This window comes from Cryptotermes secundus, unplaced genomic scaffold (assembly GCF_002891405.2).
Source record: "Cryptotermes secundus unplaced genomic scaffold, Csec_1.0 scaffold674, whole genome shotgun sequence".
In the NCBI taxonomy this organism is placed as follows: domain Eukaryota; kingdom Metazoa; phylum Arthropoda; class Insecta; order Blattodea; family Kalotermitidae; genus Cryptotermes; species Cryptotermes secundus.
This window is the reverse complement of record NW_019718623.1, coordinates 351,441-371,362: the sequence shown is the minus strand read 5'-3', so window position 1 is coordinate 371,362 and position 19,922 is coordinate 351,441. Positions and strand designations below refer to the sequence as shown.

At 40.0% G+C, this 19,922-nt stretch overlaps 1 protein-coding gene across 1 annotated transcript in view; it reads left to right on the top strand.

Moving 5' to 3' along the window:
- LOC111862390 (chymotrypsin-like protease CTRL-1) overlaps positions 1-19,922 on the top strand; it is a 52,949-nt gene that overhangs the window by 27,029 nt on the left and 5,998 nt on the right. The window contains exons 3-5 of the mRNA XM_023847746.2: positions 8,444-8,637; positions 11,413-11,579; positions 12,124-12,298. Coding sequence (XP_023703514.1) covers positions 8,444-8,637; positions 11,413-11,579; positions 12,124-12,298 — 536 coding nt within the window. The remainder of the gene's footprint in view (positions 1-8,443; positions 8,638-11,412; positions 11,580-12,123; positions 12,299-19,922) is intronic.

The following is a 19,922-nucleotide window of genomic DNA, read 5'->3' as shown; positions in this document are numbered from 1 at the left end:
CCCCCCCCCGCCAGCCGTGATGCGCCGAGCGAAGCCGAAGCGAGCCGATGTTAGCCGAGTCCTAGCATCCTGGTCGCTAGGCAACGCAAGTCAACAGCGGTGACGTCACCAAGTAGTAACAGCGGTTACCTCCGCTAGCGTTACATAGCAACACGGCGCCATGCAAAGGGTGCCTATTACGTGGCCGTTTTCCCGTATTGTCCGATCGAGGCTACATACGGAGCAGCGAAGGCTATTCACAGTCAGTTGTACTGAGTTGTACTGTAACAGTCGCCGAGTCGAGACGTAGAGTCAGCCAGTCAGTTGTATTCTGGCATTGGGAGTGGACTAATTGTGATACTGCAGATAGCAGTAATCGTAAAACTGTAATTTGGGTGATTGTATGAGCGAATGTGAAATAAAAGTCGCTACATCGAATACGTCAAGAATTTATTTGTCGCGATATACGCCCGATACGCGACAATATATATAAAACACGGTAATAAATACCACATCCTTATGTACTTTAAGATACGTTAGAAATGTATACTAAATTAACAAAAATACTTCGAAATGAGATCATCCATGTTCAATGTACAACTCACAGCGCTGTGAGACCTCTCTGCAAATTCACTGGTAGGTCAATAGTCTCAAAAATCTAGACATTGTCCTTAGTATGAGAGAATGGTTTAGGTTAATTGGCTTTTGGACCCATCTGTGTATCTTGTTAAACCATAATTTCAATTCATTGTTAACCTATCCGAAACAATAGATACTGAGAACTAAGTCACACCTTCAGTTTGGATGATCGAAGTTCTATTGCACCTTGAAGTGTCCCGTTGCTGGTCATTCGCCATCATCTCCATGCTCTCCATCTCCATGTCGCCTCCTCAATTCAAATACTTTCTCCGACAGTTTCGCGGCTTTACGTAAATAAACAGTGTCGCGTGGACAGCCTGCGGTCGGATGTCGCTTTCACCTGAACTTCAAACCAGTCCGGGCCTGCCATCACAGCTCTGCGTAGTCATAGCCAGGTGTCTTACTACAACAAACTAACAACGAACTGACTAACTAACCAGTTAACAAATAAATAATTTAACTAACAAAATAGTTAAGGAACCGCTTGACTAACTAGTAACTAGCAAATTAACAATGTAACTAGATACTTAATTGACAAGTTAGCTAAATAATTCCCTGCACCTAACCAGCTAAATAATTATGTACATAGATAAACACTGATGAAAGTGACGGCGCCATCTACATGTACGAGTATAGGGCCATTGATGTCTCGCTCGAACACTCAGATAGTGGGTTCGAAGCCCATTCGGGGTATGGATGCATGTCTTCGTCCACTCTACGTTTGTATTGTCCTGTATCGGCAGAGGAATCCTGCAGTCAGTAAGATTCAAAATTTGGAAGTTAATTTCGAATCGGAACAGATTAGAAGATCTAATCTGCGAAGGCTTAAGAAGAACTTAAAACAGGGAGACAGACAGGTGTACAGGCAGGTGGATGGATGGATACATAGATATACAGACAGATACGTAGATAGAGAGAGAGGGGGGAGGGATTGAAAGGAACGGGCATAAAATGACCTCCCCACTGCGGCAGCCCTCTATTTAGGGAGCTTCCCCTTTCTTAGGTTTATCCTTACAGGTGCCATGCATCTCGAATGCAGGCAGTACCGTGCTTAATGGAGCCTGGTGAGACACTTGATTCGATGAAGTATGTAACTAACCAGACAAAGAACTACACAGAGAACTAAATAATTATCTAACTGAATAACCAGCTAATTCACCAAATAACTAAGTAACTAAAAACTATGAAAACAGAAACTGCCCAGCTAATTAACCAACCAGCTAAGCAACCCCAAGCTTGTTGTTGGGCTTCGAGGTCGATTCGATCAGGCTTCTCGAGGTTCTCAATCTAGAATCTTATGCCCAAGAATGATATAAAATGGAGTTTAAATTTTAACCAGTGATAGTGCGTTTTGAATGCCAGTAATCTGTTGTATCACGTTTCACCTTGCTTGGTTCGCTGCCTCGACACTGAATGTGGTTCTCAAAATAATCATTAAGTTCACCCCGCTGCAATGGTCAATTTTACGATTTGTGTCCTTCTGGTTCATATCTATTATTCATTTTGCTTCTCTTCTGGATTGTCTCTAATGCATGCTTTTTTCTTCAAATATTAATAATTAATTAAGAGTCTGAAATACTAATCGCAGAAGTCAGGTTCGTAACAACAGCGGAGGCACAGAGAGACCTAAGCAGCATTGACCTATCTGTGAGATTCAGTCAGTTCTGCCTTTCAAAAAAGGGGCACGCAATGACGTAAACCACGTACTTATAAAAAATTTTAAAACTGCTGATTATACTAGACTCTCAGTTGAAAATTAATATTTGCAAACTCTTTGCGCGCCTTACGTCTGGACATATTTAGTACCCCCAAAAATATTCAGTTGTCATTTGCCAATCGAATTTTTGCCTTCACTGTCTTGTGGGCAACAATTTCTTGACAAGATAAGCATTAGTTTGTACGGTAGCACCATATATTATACAAAGTTCATACTAAATATCTTCAATCGTCGAATTATTGAACGCACAGCCATTGTTAAATTTGTTCATCATCATCACAATCATCAACTCCATCATCATCACAATCATCAACTCCAAGGTTTCGGGGTTTTGACCTGCTTCAGTCTTCGGGTTACATAAATTCATCTTGCCATCTTCTTGGTGACCGACTTCTGTCCCTTGTTCTTTTACAATGACAGTCACATAGATTCGAGGGATTCGATTAGTTGCCAGTCTTATGACATGTTCTGTATTATTCCGTCAGCGTTCTGCTATTGTTCCCCTAGGTTAAATATATTTAGCCTGAGAGATGTAGAACACTAACAGAGTTATTTTATATACAGGGCACGCGGTAGTTTAGTTGGTTGAGGCAATATGCTACGGGACGGAAGGTCGCGGGTTCGATTTCCGATGAAGATTTTGGGTTTTTAAATTTACCTAATCCTTCCAGCCGCACTGTGGCCCTGGGGTCGACTCAATCTCTCACAGAAATGAATATCAGGAATCTTTCTGGGAGTGCAGGGCGGCTGGCGCGTGAGGCCATCTGTGAGCCAGTTGTCTAGAAAATGTGTGAGCCTTGTCGTATTAAAACCCTATGGGCCTCCACAGTCTGTTAGAGGGATATTCTTACCTTTTATATGTATATATATACTATATACCTAAACACACTGGGCATTTTACAAATTCTATAACTTCTTGCATTAATTCTCTTCCTATATTTTACTCTTAACATGTCTCAGATTTCAGCGTAACCTCCGTTTTGAAGAACTTAATTATTATCTACTTTTCACTGCCAATTCCCAGACATCACTTTTAATATTATCCTCTCAACCAAACTTTCATATTCTAAGTTGTCTCTTCTCACGATATGGAACATTCGACGTCATTACTGGCTTCGTTTTTTCCAAAATAAAAGACTTCAAATTATCTATCCAAAACATGGATCTATTATATAACTTTGTTCTTCCGTTTTCGCCGGCATCTGTACTTACCGTTTAAAGAAAATTACACAAGCTAAACTTTTCTGAGAACATAAGAATTAACTGTCATGATCTCAACGTTCCAAAAAGAGCACTGGATTCAGTAACGCTTCAAAAGGGCCGCGCCATCGCTGAAGCGGTTAGTCGCTGGCTTCCCATCGCGGCGGCCCGGGTTCGATCCCGGGTCTGGTCAAGTGGGATTTGTGGTGGACAAAATGGTGCTGGGGCAGGTTTTCTCCGAGTTCTTCGGTTTCCCCTGCCAATCTTCATTCCACCAATTGCTCCACAATCACCCTCACCTATCATCTGGGGCTGGTACAATAGGCCAGAAGTGGCCGCAGTACAAGGGACTTACACCCCACTAGAAATAAATAAAACGCCTTAAATTCTATGGCTATCAGCCATGTGTTCAGCTGTTATGCTTGTGATGAAGCACAATGCAGTTCCGTGTATTGCTACATACAATAACAAAAAGAAAATCGAACTACAGCGTTTACAATAGGAGCATTTATTGCTGTACTTGAAGACAATACTTGCCAACACAATACAATGACTAATTTGAGTTCAAAGCTTTAAAAAATTAACATGCAGCATATGTATATAAAACTCTTTTACCCACCTTTTTCTCACTGCCCGTCTGGATTTCTAGTAAAACTAAGATCACAGAATGGTACATGCTTGCGGTCCTGTTTGTAGCCGTACAGTGAAGCCATGTTACAAGTTCTATTCCCACTTCTTTTATCGCTAGTGGGGTGGGGCTAAGTCCCTTGTACTGCGGCCACTTCTGGCCTATTGTACCAGCCCCAGATGATAGGTGAGGGTGATTGTGGAGCAATTGGTGGAATGAAGATTGGCAGGGGAAACCGAAGTACTCGGAGAAAACCTTCCCCAGCGCCACTCTGTCCACCACAAATCCCACTTGACCAGACCCGGGATCGAACCCGGGCCGTCGCGGTGGGAAGCCAGCGACTAACCACTTGAGCTATGGCGCGGCCTTCTATTCCAACTTACTCAATCCCTCTTGCTGCTGTCCCTAAACACAAAGCTCCAAAAGAAACTCCGTGACCTGTAGTCTACAAGCGAACTATTCCGACCGAGAGACCGCCGCTTGTCGGCGAAGTTACTGCCAACTTTAGCGGATAGAGGATGTCGCGAGGTCAGCGCAACCGATCCCCACGGCCGTTAATTTCGGTTTTCTCGACCGGAGTCGCTATTTCCTTGAAATAGAGCCTCAGTTATCCTCACGAGGCTGAGTGGACCCCGTTCCAGAAGCACTACATCTCAGAAAATCTGGTGGCGCCGGGAATCGAACCCGGAACCTCTTGATCTGTAGCCAGAAACTCAGAGGCAGTCAAACAGAAAGCTACGAAGATCTATACAAATATAGGCAAAGCTCAGCTCAGTTTGGATTTGGCCTCTGGATAAACATGAGAGTTTAGTTTTGCTCTTATGGGAAGAACTTCCGATTTCTGAACGGTCCCAAAAGCTGGCCTGAGCTTTGAAACGAAGAAGAAGGCGCGTTTCATTTATTGTCCTGACATTTGTGTCTAGGTTCTTCTAGATATTCTCAGCGTTGTTCCTTCCGGAAATTCTGCAACTTCCCACGAAACCACATAGTGTCATACACCAGAAGACCGAAATCTTAATATTCTCCAACACGGGAACCTGAAATGTCGTCTATTCAATCGAGCTCGCGTTCTCGTACCGTACGTGTAAAAGATATATTTTAATATTATATTTACATCTATGTAAACCTAAATTATCTCATACAGTGGGATTTTCCGACCTCTTATATACCTCGTGCGTACACATATTTTTTTTTCACACTGCTAATATCAGCGAAGAGTAATTTCTGAAATTTCTCGTATCTTTCAATCACTTCGTCTATCTTACGTTCAGATACGCGAATCAGTAATCTTCTCTCTATCTCAAGTCTTCGGATCTCTGAAACACATCAAGGCAGTGGAGAATGTGTAAAATACAGATTTCGTTTACTCCAAGTAACGTTGAAGTTGACTGTCAGTCCGTCTGTCCCGGTGTTGAGCCCCACTTGGAGCAGGTTTTGTTTAAAATTCTGTATGTAAACAACCACACGATCCAAGATCTACAAACGAACACAGTGCTCAGTGAAATAAAAGAGTGGAGTACCAAATACTTAAGAAAATTAGAAAACCGCACTAATGCAGTATGAGTGAAACTATTAGACAATAGCGAAACCACACATAGACTGAAAAAATACACCGTCCTAATTATTCCAGACAGAACTGAGTAAAACCCCAATACAAGAATTAAAATGATAACCTAAGTGAACAAAAAAGAATATACGAGTTACGCTAGTGGGCTTAACTCATTCAGGATCCATTTATTGCAGTCTGCAGATTATGTATAATGTGTGGAAAAAATATCAGATAAGAGCTGTAGCGAAGGACATTAGCTGACAGTTCTTGTGGTGGTTTTGTCTGTATAAGGCTGATGAGCCACGGACGCGACTAGTCCGGAGCGGCTAGCCGCTCTTTATCGCGCCCTTAGGCTGAAAACCCACTGACGCGACAAGCCGCGCCCGGTTTGTCGAGTGTTGTCGCTCGCGGCCGTTATTTGTATTGCTTTTATGAGCCGCGCGCGGTTAAGGTTTGAAACGCGGCACACAGGCGGCAGAGCTGTCGCACGCGGCTATGAAAGTAACGAACTTCAATAGTTGAAAACTCACTGAGGCGGCAGGTCGCACGCGGAAGCCGGAGGGATATGTGACTTCCTTATTCGTTATGGCGATGTCCGAGAAATCTTTTGACACAGAGTTGTTCATTATGGAAATTGAACAACGACCAGCACTGTGGAACAGCGGCATTAAGGAATATAGCGATAAAAATATAGGAAAGACTTTGTGGGAAGAAATAGTGCANGCGTCAGCACAGGGTTGTGTGGGCTTGTGGTCGGGTGTATCTTACGCGATGTGTATTGTGTATTGACAATTGGTGATTAATAGTGTAACGGACCAAAATGAAGCAATTCAAAATAGTTACAAACTATTTATATAGGTATTTTCAGGTGTATATGTACACGGATTTCTAAATGTAAATTAGTTAAATGCATTTGTTTTGCCATGGGACCTTGCCTTCCCCAACGAAATACTGGGCAAACATATCTCGGCAAGATACTGGACGTCTTGTGTTCCTTGTGTGATCTTGTGTGATGTTGGAAAATAATGCAAAGTGTCTTCATATCTGATTCCATCTCTGCTGCGAACAAANTGCACTATTTCTTCCCACAAAGTCTTTCCTATATTTTTATCGCTATATTCCTTAATGCCGCTGTTCCACAGTGCTGGTCGTTGTTCAATTTCCATAATGAACAACTCTGTGTCAAAAGATTTCTCGGACAACGCCATAACGAATAAGGAAGTCACATATCCCTCCGGCTTCCGCGTGCGACCTGCCGCCTCAGTGAGTTTTCAACTATTGAAGTTCGTTACTTTCATGGCCGCGTGCGACAGCCCTGCCGCCTGCGTGCCGCGTTCCAAAACTTAACCGCGCTGCGTCAGTGAGTTTCGCACCATAAAAGCAATACAAATAACGGTCGCGAGCGACAACGCGCGGTTTGTCGCGTCAGTGTGTTATCAGCCTGATACTGTTCTGTAGTCTGGCCGGTGGATGCCCTTCTCAGGGCCTACAGTTGCTTTCGGCCCATCAGGGCTCTCTCCTCGCCTTCCCCACCTCGACCCTGACTAGCCATTAGTATCCATAGTTTCTTTCACACTGCCCCTGTATACAGTGACATTTCCAAATTTGGCTGTTTTCAGCCCTGAAAATGCAAGCGATATGCCCCTCGGAAAAGCTGATACCTACGAGATTATAAAATGTTATCATAAGCCGGAGTACCACAGTAAGAAACTTCACATTCGTGAACATGTCAAACCTTCATTAAGCGTAAGTAATTGAAAATAAAATTACCACAAAAATATTTGGGTCAGAAGAATTGAGGTAAATGCGCGTGGCACATACGAGACATCGGGAAACTGCATGGAATATGAACGTCTCCTCAGGACAGAGGGTGCATTTCGTCGGCTTCTTCAACCGAATCTTGCAGTCTTGATATTAAACCCGTCTTGTGCCTTGTAGCAAGACATTTGCGTTTTTCTCTCTGACGAAGAATATGGATAAATGAATAGAGAAGTGAGCAGTATATCGAAGTCAACTCCTTATTTTCTCATGACGAGACTACATACAGTTACACAACGATGGAGAAACGGCTCTCTTCCCCTTGCTAACTGTAGTTTCGGCTATGGTGTGCTGTACTATGGTAATTAATGTAAGCATCTCCCAACACAGCTGCATTTCTGGAGCGTCGGCACCCCTGCTTTTGCAATCTGGTCTTTGGGTTTAGTGGGCCGCGCCATAGCTCAAGCGGTTAGTCGCTGGCTTCCCACCGCGGCGGCCCGGGTTCGAGCCCGAGTCTGATCAAGTGGGATTTGTGGTTGACAAAGTGGGGCTGGGGCAGGTTTTCTCTGAGTACTTCACTTTCCCCTGCCAAGCTTCATTCCACCAAATTCTCCATCATAATCACTCGGGGCAGGCACAATAGGCCAATCAATGGCCGACGTGCCGAGTGGACCCAGCTGGACTCCCCCCCACCCCAATTATGCGAACTGTGCGAATTGGGTTTAGTGGCCTCTGGACTAGGAGCTGCTGTGTCCTCTCTGAAGCATCCAGTTTAATTCCAGTTATGCAACCAGTGGGAGCGAGGCGTCTGTAATATTGCTTTCCGCATTGTTACATACACGAGAGTCAACATTTAGAGTTAGGTTAAAAATGATTTGAAAAGGATTCTTTAAACACAATTTTCGAAAGTCGTCTGCATATTTTGTTGTAAAATGCTGCACAGGCACGTAAGAATTCTCGATTCCCCTTACAGAGACCCAGCAAAGAGACTGCCATTCGGAATGCTATCACAGCACAACTGTGCAGGTGCAGCAGCTGCAACCTGCTTAGTATTTATGTTCCTGGTCACCATCATACAAAACACCTCAGCACAGCATCTCACAGTAGTGCCAAATGTTGGCATGAGCCTCAGGCCTTCAAACATATCAGCATCCATAGAAATACTAGGTGAGTACCTCATCGAATAAGGTATTTCATTATAGAAGAATACGTGTACTCCTGGACTGTACATCTTATCAAAATGGATTCTTTACCCTCACTGCGCTTTGAACTATAAATATTAAAGATAAAACCTACTGCTTCAACGACTACACATTTCACAATGCATATCAAGAAATCGTTTAATGTACTGGTTATCTCGTTAAATATTCAGCTATGCCAAAATATACATGTATACATGGTCTGACAATTAAGTTTGCAAACTAATCGCGGCAAACAGTGCTACATACCTCATTGCTGAATATCACTGTGATCGCCTTCAGAGGAATCCCTTGGGAATCTATGTACTGATGCCAGAGCCTAGACCACCCTTTGAAACAATTTTGGGACTGGTTTTGTGGAATGGCCTTCAGAGCTGCCGTCGTATTACTCCTGGTGCCATCAAAATTCCTTCCTTTCAATATTTCCTCTATCTTTTGGAACAGAAAGAAGTCGGGGGCTAGATTCGGTGAATTGTGATGGTGTTTCGGCACAGTTATTTGTTTACTAGCTAAAAACTCCCTCACAGACAGACTCGCGACGGAACATAAAAACACATAAAACAAAAACAAACTCCGTGGTTTCAGTCCACAAACGAACTATACCGATCGAGCGAGCGCCGCTAGTCGGCGAAGTTAGTGCCAACTTTAGCGGTAAGAGGGTGTCGTGTGGTCAGCGCAACGAATCCCCACGGCCGTTAATTTCGTTTCACACTCAGATAATAATAGACGCTACTCAGAGCGAGGCTGCCATAGATCAACAACAACACAGCTGTGAAACGCTGATATGCCAACGTCATCAAACCATACTAACGTTTCTGTCCAATGCTGCCATGGCAAGCAAATGTAGCGAGTTCGCGAACTTTATTGTCAGACCTCGTCCGTCTAGGACTCATTTTGCAAGAGGTTCTATATTTCATCTTATGGAACCATTTATTTAACTGTAGTTGTTCCTACACAGCCACACAACTGATCAATGATTCGCTAAGGCACATCACAAGAAGTGTCTGCCACAGACGTTCGGGGAAAATGTACCATATTGAGCTCCATATTCTACCTTGCACATTACACGGACGGTTTTTGAAATACGTCACAGTGATCGATTTTAGGGGCTATAACCAGCCGAAACGTAACCCAAATTCCGTTGTAAACCGGGATTTACATCCTTGTTACATTCTCCTCCCTCGAAATATAAGATCACTCACTCACTCACTCACTCACTCATGGAACTGAGCCTTTCTTGAGAAGCTGCCAATTGTGAAGCTACTCAAGAACTTCCCAGTATTTTATGGAACCCGAAGGTTCATTGCCGTGTTCACAAGAGCCCCCCAATATATAATATTGTCCAAAAAGGAAGCCTCTATACTACAGAGTGCACCATATTTGTTTTATGAGTCTGCTCTGTAATTTGACTTCTTATAAACCTTCTTGCTGAATTTCCTACAAGCCTCGCCACTCCACGGTAGTTCTAATGAAGGATCGCTAAATGTTTATAGTGTCCTATTTCAAATTTGCTCTTTAGTGGTGTATTTTATGTTACTATCTTTTATCGATATGTTTTCTTCGATGCACAATAACACACTTTCCCAAGAGCTCTTTAAATTTCCGTTTATCTCTGTAACCAAATGATGCCAGATAGTAAGAGCACCGAGGTGACGGTCATTTCACGGGACTGTTATTAAAATATGTGGTCAACAATAATGCTTTCCTCAATACAAAGAGGTTAATTAAAAATCTTACTCTTTTAAACAATCGGTTAGTAATTAGACAATTTATAAAATCGTTTCAGAAACGATTTCCGCTAGCAATGATTGTGATTTCTTCGCATCTCTTCATACATAATCTCAAAGTTTCGCGTCGTAGTCTTATGTATAAATGTTAACACAGAAACTTTCATACAGAATGTGTTTTCATTGTATTCATTTTGTGTAGTGTGTCCTTTATTGTTTATGTAGTTTTGTGTGCTGTGTTTTGTTTGAGTGTGATGTGTTATTTTGTGTGACGCGTGTTATTTGTGTGTTGTGTCTTATTGCAGTATCACTGTCACGGGATAAAAACCATTTGCAGCTTAAATAAAATATTAATAATAGGCAGACCCATATTTTTGCCCTGTCCCCATATCGGATTTCTTAGCTTCAATGGTTTATCAGTTATCGATATCAGATCAAAGGCTAAGTACGGTACTTACACGGCCACAGTTTCAATTTTATGACGTTTCCAGTATCTGGTAAGCCTATACATAGAACCAGTTGGTATAACGATTGATAAGTGATAAACTGTAAAGCATTTCGAAGCAAGCGGTCGTGGCATACTCCAGGTACCATCCGGCCATTTGCCTGGAGGGAATAAACGAAACCACGAAAAGCCTCAGGGGGGATAGCTGTTGTCCCGGGTGAGATTCGAACAGAATACCTCCAAAATAAGTGTCTACATCTTTACCGCTAGGTTTTAGTAATGTTAAAGTAGATTGTGCTTATAGTTACTGTTGTCTTAAGGGGATAAATAAACACCAAATCTGACTTCAACAATAAAATGACGGATTTTAATAGACAGAACTAATCCAGAAACGAATAGCGCAAATCACTAAAAGTTACTTGATACCTATGAGGGCGCCTCTGGCCCATACCATGTTAGGGGGGAAGGGAGTGGATAATGACATTAAAATATCACTGAAAAGGGAATAAATATTAGTTCATCTGCTTGGTTTATAAATGATTTTCAGTGACTTCTGTTTGTTACGTTACAGCTTCGCGACGTCGTAGGCGTTACGTTCGGTTTCCGGCCCTGTCTGGAAGCGAATCACTGAGTGGGGCGGGTCGACTGGTGTACCCTCATAGCCCCCGACCGCCCCCCAACCTGCACTCCGGCCACAGTTCATGGATTCCTGTTAGGCATAAGCAACAACATTACCAGGTACTTTGGCACAGAATGTCTACAAGAAGGTGTGGGACATTTTGAGTGGATGGTTCTGAAACCTCATTCTGAAGCCCTTAAACAAGTAGCAGAACCTAGAGTTTCTGGGTAACTTTGGCCTATGAAAGTTGTCTCTTTGCTTCAAGACATAGATTATGCCATCTTCGGATCTACTTATTAATAAATTTACAACAAAAACTGTATAGAACTTAGAGGTTTTCATGTTATATTAATTTATAAAAAGTTAACAGAATGTGAAGTACATGTGTATAGTAGTTTCCATGGAAGTTCAGTGGTTCAGATGTCTAGTTTCAGGTTAATATCTTGAATGAATGAATGAATGTATAAGGGGTGGGCCTTCTTGGCCCTTGCAGCGCGACCACAGTAGGTTAATATCTTAGTGGGAGTTCTCAATACAAAATCTCATCATAATGACTGACAGAAAATACCAGTGGTACTAGTCACAAGTAGACATACATACCATCACATGCATACAAGTACTTATGTGCTTGGACATAATCATGGATATGCTTGTTGTCTGCAGGTGACTGCACCTGCTGTGGGAGGTCACTATACAAGAGTTCCTCAGATGGGGCAGAGGAGCCCTAGACTGGTGTTTCGGGACCCAGACATACCTGGTACTATCCATGCCTCCTCTCCATACTACAGCCAGCAGGCAGCAAACAGTCTTCAGGAACTTGTCACTGACGACTCCAGAGGTGAGGCACAATATGTATTTCTTACTTACTTACTAATGGAGCTGAGCCCTTCTGGAGGAGCTGCCAAGTCTGCAGATACTCAAGAATTTCCCAGCATTTTATGTAACCCAAAGGTTCATTACTGTGTTAACAAGAGCCCTCCATTGGTCCCTATCCTGAGTCAGATCAATCCAATCCACCATCCCATCCCATTCTGTTTCTCTAAGATCCATTTTAATATTATCCACCTACCTACGCCTTGGTCTTCCCATTCATTCATTCATTTATTTCATTTCTGTTAATCCAGGCTGGTACAACCGTTGGATATAGAGGAAGTCAAAGAACATGCAGTCATAAAAAGATTTTGTCAAAATTAAATATAAGATTAACAAGCAAATATAAATATTACAAGGTAACAATTTAAAAAATTATAAATATAGATAATATTTTGAATTAATAAACAGATAAAACAATTCAAATTATCTAACTTTGTACATAAAAAGTTATCCACTATATAAAATGAAATGAAATTTTAATACCATATTAGCACATCTATTACCGCACTCAAGTCATGGAAAGTTCAATCATTTTATAAAAGTGTGCTAATTAATAGAGGTACAACCACAAAACTACTTGAGCATAAAATACTACCAGTTTGTAATTAGCAGTCATAGAACAAGAAAAAGATAATAAATGACCATAAAATATAACAACGATTTTATGCTGTCTAGGTGGTTAACTAGTTTTATGCTTAAGAAACTCATCAACAGTGTAAAAGAATGCTCATATAAATATTTTTTAATGCTCTCTTAAAACTTTTAATGTCACATGCCAGTACTTTAATATTATCTGGAAGATGATTATAAATCTTGACACCTGCATAAGCAGGACTTTTATGAAACATTGTTAGATGAGTCGTTTGTTGGAAAAAATTGGAATTATTCCTAGTATTGAAACTATGAATCTCAGAATTTTGTCTGAACCAAGTTTTATTTGCAATCACAAACAGAGCCAAGGAGAATATGTACTGTGAGGCCAGAGGTAATATATTTAATATTTTAAAGAATTTTCTGCAGGAATCCCTAGGTCTTGCCTTCATTAGTATTCTAACCATTCGCTTTTGAAGTTTAAAAATAATTGAGCTATGTGAAGAGGTTCCCCAAAAAATCAATCCGTATGACATAACTGAATGAAAATACGCATGATAAATCATCTTAAGGGAGTTCAATGATACAAAAGGTCTAATTACTCTTGCACCATAACAAGCTTTAGTGAGTTTAACAGCCAAATTTTCAATATGAGACTTCCAAGACATATTATTATGTAATACCAACCCCAAAAACTTTAATTCAGTAGTATAGGGAATAATTTTATTGTTGTATGTGACTTGAGTTTCAAAGTTGTTTGCATGTTTAAGGCTGAATTTCATACAATAAGTTTTATCCACATTTAACGAGAGTAAATTTGCCTTAAACCACTTCGCCACACTATTAAAGACTGATTTCAGGTTACTGTCCAATACTGTATTGTTTGGATTACTGACGATTACACTAGTATCGTCGGCAAATAAAATTGTTTGGGGATTTGCATTGGCGTTCATATATTTAATAAATATGGGTAGGTCATTAATATATAGTAAAAACAGTAAAGGTCCCAGAATGGACCCCTGAGGAACGCCCTGTTTGACCAGACCCCAGTCAGATTCACTTTTATCATTAGGTCCATTTCTAACTTTCACCTTCTGATACCGATATTGGAGATATGATTTTATTAACATATATACATTATCAGTTATACCATAATACTCGAGTTTATATAGAAGCACTTCATGGTTTACACAATCGAAAGCTTTCTCCAAATCAAAAAAAATTCCGCCTACTTTATTTTTATTATTGATGGCTGTTAATATTTTATTTAATAGAGTATATGAAGCAGTCTCGGTGGAAAGGTTACGACGAAATCCAAATTGTTCACTAGCCAAGATATCATTAGCACAGACATGGGGGTTAATCTTCTAAAGATAATTTTTTCAAACACCTTGGAAAATGATGTCAACAAGGAGATTGGTCTATAATTAGAACAATCTTCTCTATTTCCCTTCTTATATAGAGGGCATACTGCTGGGTCTGCAGTATAACACATGCAGTCACAGGAGCAAGACACAACACAAAGCACAATACACACACGAAAGTAGGAAGAATACTCCGATAGAAGAAGATAGGTGTGACTCGCGTATTGAGATACGACATAAGGATGACAAATCCAGAACAGTTTTAATATTTAAAATTTATCATTATATATGACGAATATATATTTTAGTTATTTTAGTATAAGGACAACAGGGCATACAGTGAAGTAGTTCGACGTACATAGAAAAGCACCTGAAGATGGCACTTTAGTGCTGAAACATGTAGTGCAAGAGAGAAGAGTAAGGTGAATAAATGTATGCACTGTAAGACGGTCAGAATAAATCATGGACATAAATCAGTGCAACAGGATGCTAAAATATAACACCACACTGTGACTTTTACAGAAATGTCAGTCTCTAATATTGTCAAATATTGGGCTTTTACTAAGAATATCCCTGTTGGAAGAATGCATGCTCTCTGTGTATGTATGTGTTCTCACTGATAGTTTAACAACCATGCTGAATCCAAAAAATGTTAGGGGCTCTGCTACACCCACAATCAGTACAGTGTAATTATCGGATGTCCGATTTTATATTTTCTAATTCCTTTGTGTGTTATATAACACTCTAAGATATTCAGTAGTTATAAATACACCACTTCTTCTTTACTATACATCACATACCACTAGAATTTCCAGATTAACAATTAACAACTGTTACATTCTAAAAAGAAAATTCAGCTTTCAGATCTACCAAAAATTAATGACAGTCACAATTTTCTTCAGCTCATTGTCACTGAACATGAGTCCACGTTGATGCTTCCCATTGTCCCTATCAAAAGTTTTATGGTAGGGTAAATCAAAGCCATGGAATTTGTGGGATACTTGATATGTGTAATATCTTCATAATTCAATCTATTTTCACAGCAAATTATATTGATCTTTCCTTATTTTTAAATTTTGATACTTAATCTACACAATTTCTTTCTAAAATTTTAATTATACCAAATACATATAAAGTATAAAGTAAGGAGTTATACATGAATTCTGTAAAGGAAGACTGTAGGTAAAATTCAATTAAGGCTTAACAATGACATTAGATACAGGTAAGCAGTCAGCTACACAGACCACCTGACTTTACCTTTGTTACAAAAGTCCCAAGTGTTCAACCCAATAAAAGCTTTAATTTTCTGTAATGAGAAAGGTACAAATGTACAGTGAATATTTGTCGATATTAGAGGAATTATAGCACTAGGATTAATATTTCTTTGAAGACTTCTCTGGCCATCAGCAATGTGAAACCAAAGTTAACAACATCGTTTCAGAGACTATCTCTCTCTCCATCATTAGGGGTTGGTGACACCTGATGGAGTTACAGACGACATCTAGAATGTTCAATGTAAATCTACTTTGATATAGCTGATCACCCATAAAAAATTAATTTCATTCAAAAGCTGTGGAAACTTCATGTCTTAATATAGCTCTTGTGTCAGGGTAAATAGTGTCACAGATATGCATTCTCTGTGAGAACTCTAATTCCTTCCACACGGGCACTGGAGAAGAATTTTAGAGCAGGAAATGCCAGCTTATTCCCAGCTACCTCATACACCTAATTCATAACAAGTGACTCAAAAGCATATAACATGTTGATTTTCTATATGCCATATTAATTTACAAAATCTTATGCATCCTTATGTTAACAAATGTTCACTTCCTTCTCTATCATACAGCTTTCACAAATGCAGAACTAAGTTGTTTATTTACTTTCCTAATCCACACCTCTCATCCAGCTTCTTCAAGATCTGCTTTATATTGTCCTCCTAGTGGTCTCTCTCCTCATTTTCGTATCAAAACTTTGCAANGCGTCCATGTATTTATCGTCCATCAATATTGCAACACTTGTTTATTCACCACTCAATCTTAATTTTAGTTTAACATATTACACTTTGACACAGCATGTTTCAGCCCCCAAATGGCCATCTTCAGGTGTCTTGATATGTTTCAAATATTTTATTAAATTATGTTAAAAGTGCTAGCAGTAGCAGTAGCAGTAGCAGTTCTAACATAATTTAATAAAATATTTGAAACATATCAAGACACCTGAAGATGGCCATTTGGGGGCTGAAACATGTTGTGTCAAAGTGTAATATGTTAAACTAAAATTAAGATTGAGTGGTGAATAAACAAGTGTTGCAATATTGATGGACGATAAATACATGGACGCAGAGTTGAACAATTGCAACAGGATGCCGAAATACAGAATTTGTAATCACTACTTTCTTTTGAATGAGAGACATGCCTTGCCTCTTTCATTCTCCCTCATTTGACTGTTCTAATAATAATAAAATCATGGATAATGAGATGGGTAGGGCATGTAGTACTCATGGAAACCATGAGCATAAAATTATGTCAGCTTGCTTATCCCCTAGTAACATTATTAGAAGGCTGCGCCATAACTCAAGCGGTTAGTCGCTGGCTTCCCACCGCGGCGGTCCGGGTTCGATCCCGGGTCTGGTCAAGTGGGATTTGTGGTGGACAAAGTGGCGCTGGGGCAGGTTTTCTCTGAGTACTTCGGTTTCCCCTGCCAATCTTCATTCCACCAATTGCTCCGCAATCACCCTCACATATCAACTGGGGCTGGTACAATAGGCCAAAAGTGGCCACAGTACAAGGGACTTAGTCCCACCCCACTAGCAATAAAAAAACATTATTAGAAGTTAGAATTAAATACGATTTTCTAGCAAATGCTGCAGATTTCCATTCTGAACACTGTTTATAACACTATGATATTTCCAGAAGGCAGAGTACCTGGTCAAGAAGGGTACCCATTACTAGGCGACCAATCACTTTGTGCTACGGGAACATGTGAGTTCTTCCTCTTCTGCTGGATGTCTGCGGGCCTGCTGGAAGGGTCTTGTGGGGGCCTCATGTATGCCTGCTGCCAGCGACGGGCGGCCAAGGACACGGCCAAGAAGGGCGAGCATGACGAGAACAGCCTACTTGTGGACTACGGTCCCGTGACCAATGACCCCAGTAAGTAGGTCTCGGGTTCGACTCCCGATGCACTTGACAAGTAGCTTGACTGGGAAGACATCTGAATGAACTGTTTGGTACTGTATGTATGAATTATGAACAGACTTTGAAGACACTGTAGTAATGTTCTAGCACTCACTTGACATGTAGATTGACTGAGAGGACGAACGAAATGGACTTCTGTACATAAGTAATACTGCTGAGCTGGAGAAGACTATGTGAAATTCTGACTAATAACCATAGATATTATGTCTGTGGCCTTCAAAGAGAATACAAAGTTATGGAATCACTGCTTATCATTGTACAAACTGTAATAATATGGATTTTGGTATCTCAAATTTCAGGTTTAAAGCAGCAGTATGCTTTTAGAGAGGAAAAAACAGATGAACATCATTTTAGAAACATTTTCCACACCATTTAAATTTATTGTATCTTAGCATGACCAGACTAATCAAATCAGAGGCTTGTTGCCATCTGTGTTTAATTACGTGAGACATCACAGAATATGCCATGATAGTGTAGAGATCAGTGTGCTAACCTAGTACTCAAATGGCCCTGCAATTGATTCCAACCATCAGGACTACTATCAAAATAAGAAATAATAATAATCTGTCAGTATTATAACAAGCAACGACCTGAAGACGGGATTAGAGCCAGCTCCCAAAATGACATATATATCAAATATACTTCAGACAACAATGTCCAACATATTCATATCAACCAATGTCACAAACCTTCAGAGAATCATTACATTTCACTTAACTACACTGTCTTATTCCCTGTGTCTTCTTCAACAGTAGTTCTGATCTTATTAGACTCATGTGACCATGTCCTCATTCTTTACATAGGAAAGAATTCTAATCTGGCTGAAACTGCTTAGTATTTCATATGTTGCTTTACAAAGTATTTTTGAAGTTTTATTTCAAAAATATTGGTGCGATTCATATTTTTTTATATACGTATATACTGGTAGTGAAGCAGGTGATTTAGAGGCACTTACAACTCTATGGTTATCCAGACTGCAGCCACAACTGAGAATTGTAAGATGATTACAAATGATGAATTATTGGGAAGGGGTGGTGAACAAAGCAGTCATAGTTTGCTTTAAGGTAACTCACTTGGCATCCTGGCACTTGCATGGGGAATGCACTGTAAACATTTCAGTTATGATAGCCAGTCAATTCAAGAAGTTTCTAAGAAGTTAGCAACATATTTTTGCTCTGCTAATCTGTTTGGTATGATCTTCAAGTTCTTAAATACGTATTGAAATAACAAAACTTCACGCAGTTGATACAGTTTTGTTATTCTTGAATTCTTATTTGCAAATAATGCTATTTAGCATTGCTAACTATCTTAGTATACCTGATACATGGTGTGGTTGCATCTGATATCCTGAACAATGAGGATTAAAAAATACCCATTCAGCCATTTGTTTAAATCACTTCATTCTATATCCCGTTCAGCATGTAAAATATAATTGCCTGCACAATATCCAATGAAATGTACAAATATGTTTACCGTCTGTTTATATTTATCTCCTTGTTCATTCATTCATTCATGTACAACAAAGAACCTAGAAACTGTGTGTTGCAGATTTATTTATCATGAGATATACAAGAAATGAACATATAATTCTGATCAAAAACTTCATGTCAAGACATCATTTGGCAAGTTAGAAGGAATGATGTTAACAACAAAATTTATGTTGGAGAGACAGAGTGTGAAGGTGTTGACTACATTCAATTGGCTCTAAAATATCGGACCTTTATGAACACAGTGATACACATTCAGGTTCGAAAGACACAGGTACTTTGGACCACCTCAGTAACTATTAGTTTTCAAGTGTTTCATGTAATCGGTTAGTATAAACTGTGAAATTATACAAACTTAATGAAACAGACCACAGAGTATATTCACATAACCAAACGGATTATTGCAATTTAAAAGGAATAAAACAAGAGTATGAGATATCAGATAGCATTCCTGTAGATCAAGGGTCTCCAAAGTACGGCCTGTGGGCCACATCTGGCCCGCGATGTGATTTTATCCGGCCCGCGAAAGAATTCTGCAGAAATGCGCCAATTGAACTAATTTTCCAATGAGTACTGGTAAATGTGATTCAGAGCTTACTGACCTGACATATTATACCGCAGTTCGATGGCTTAGCTGTGGAAAGGTTATTTCGCACTTCTTTCAGCTCAGGAATGAAATTGATATATTTCTTACCGAGAAAAACCATCACGAACCACTTTTATCAGATACCAAGTGGCTTTGGAAATTAGCAGTTTTGCTGATCTGGTGAACCATATGAACCATTTGAATTTAAAGTTGCAGGGTGAAAATAACTTAGTCTGTGATCTATTTGCACTTATCAAGGCATTCAGAGCAAAGTTGATACTTCTGGAAAGCCAAGTGAAAAATTGTAACTTTGTTCATATGCTATACTGTGCAGAGTTGCATAAAAAGGGTGAAGCAGAATTTCCTT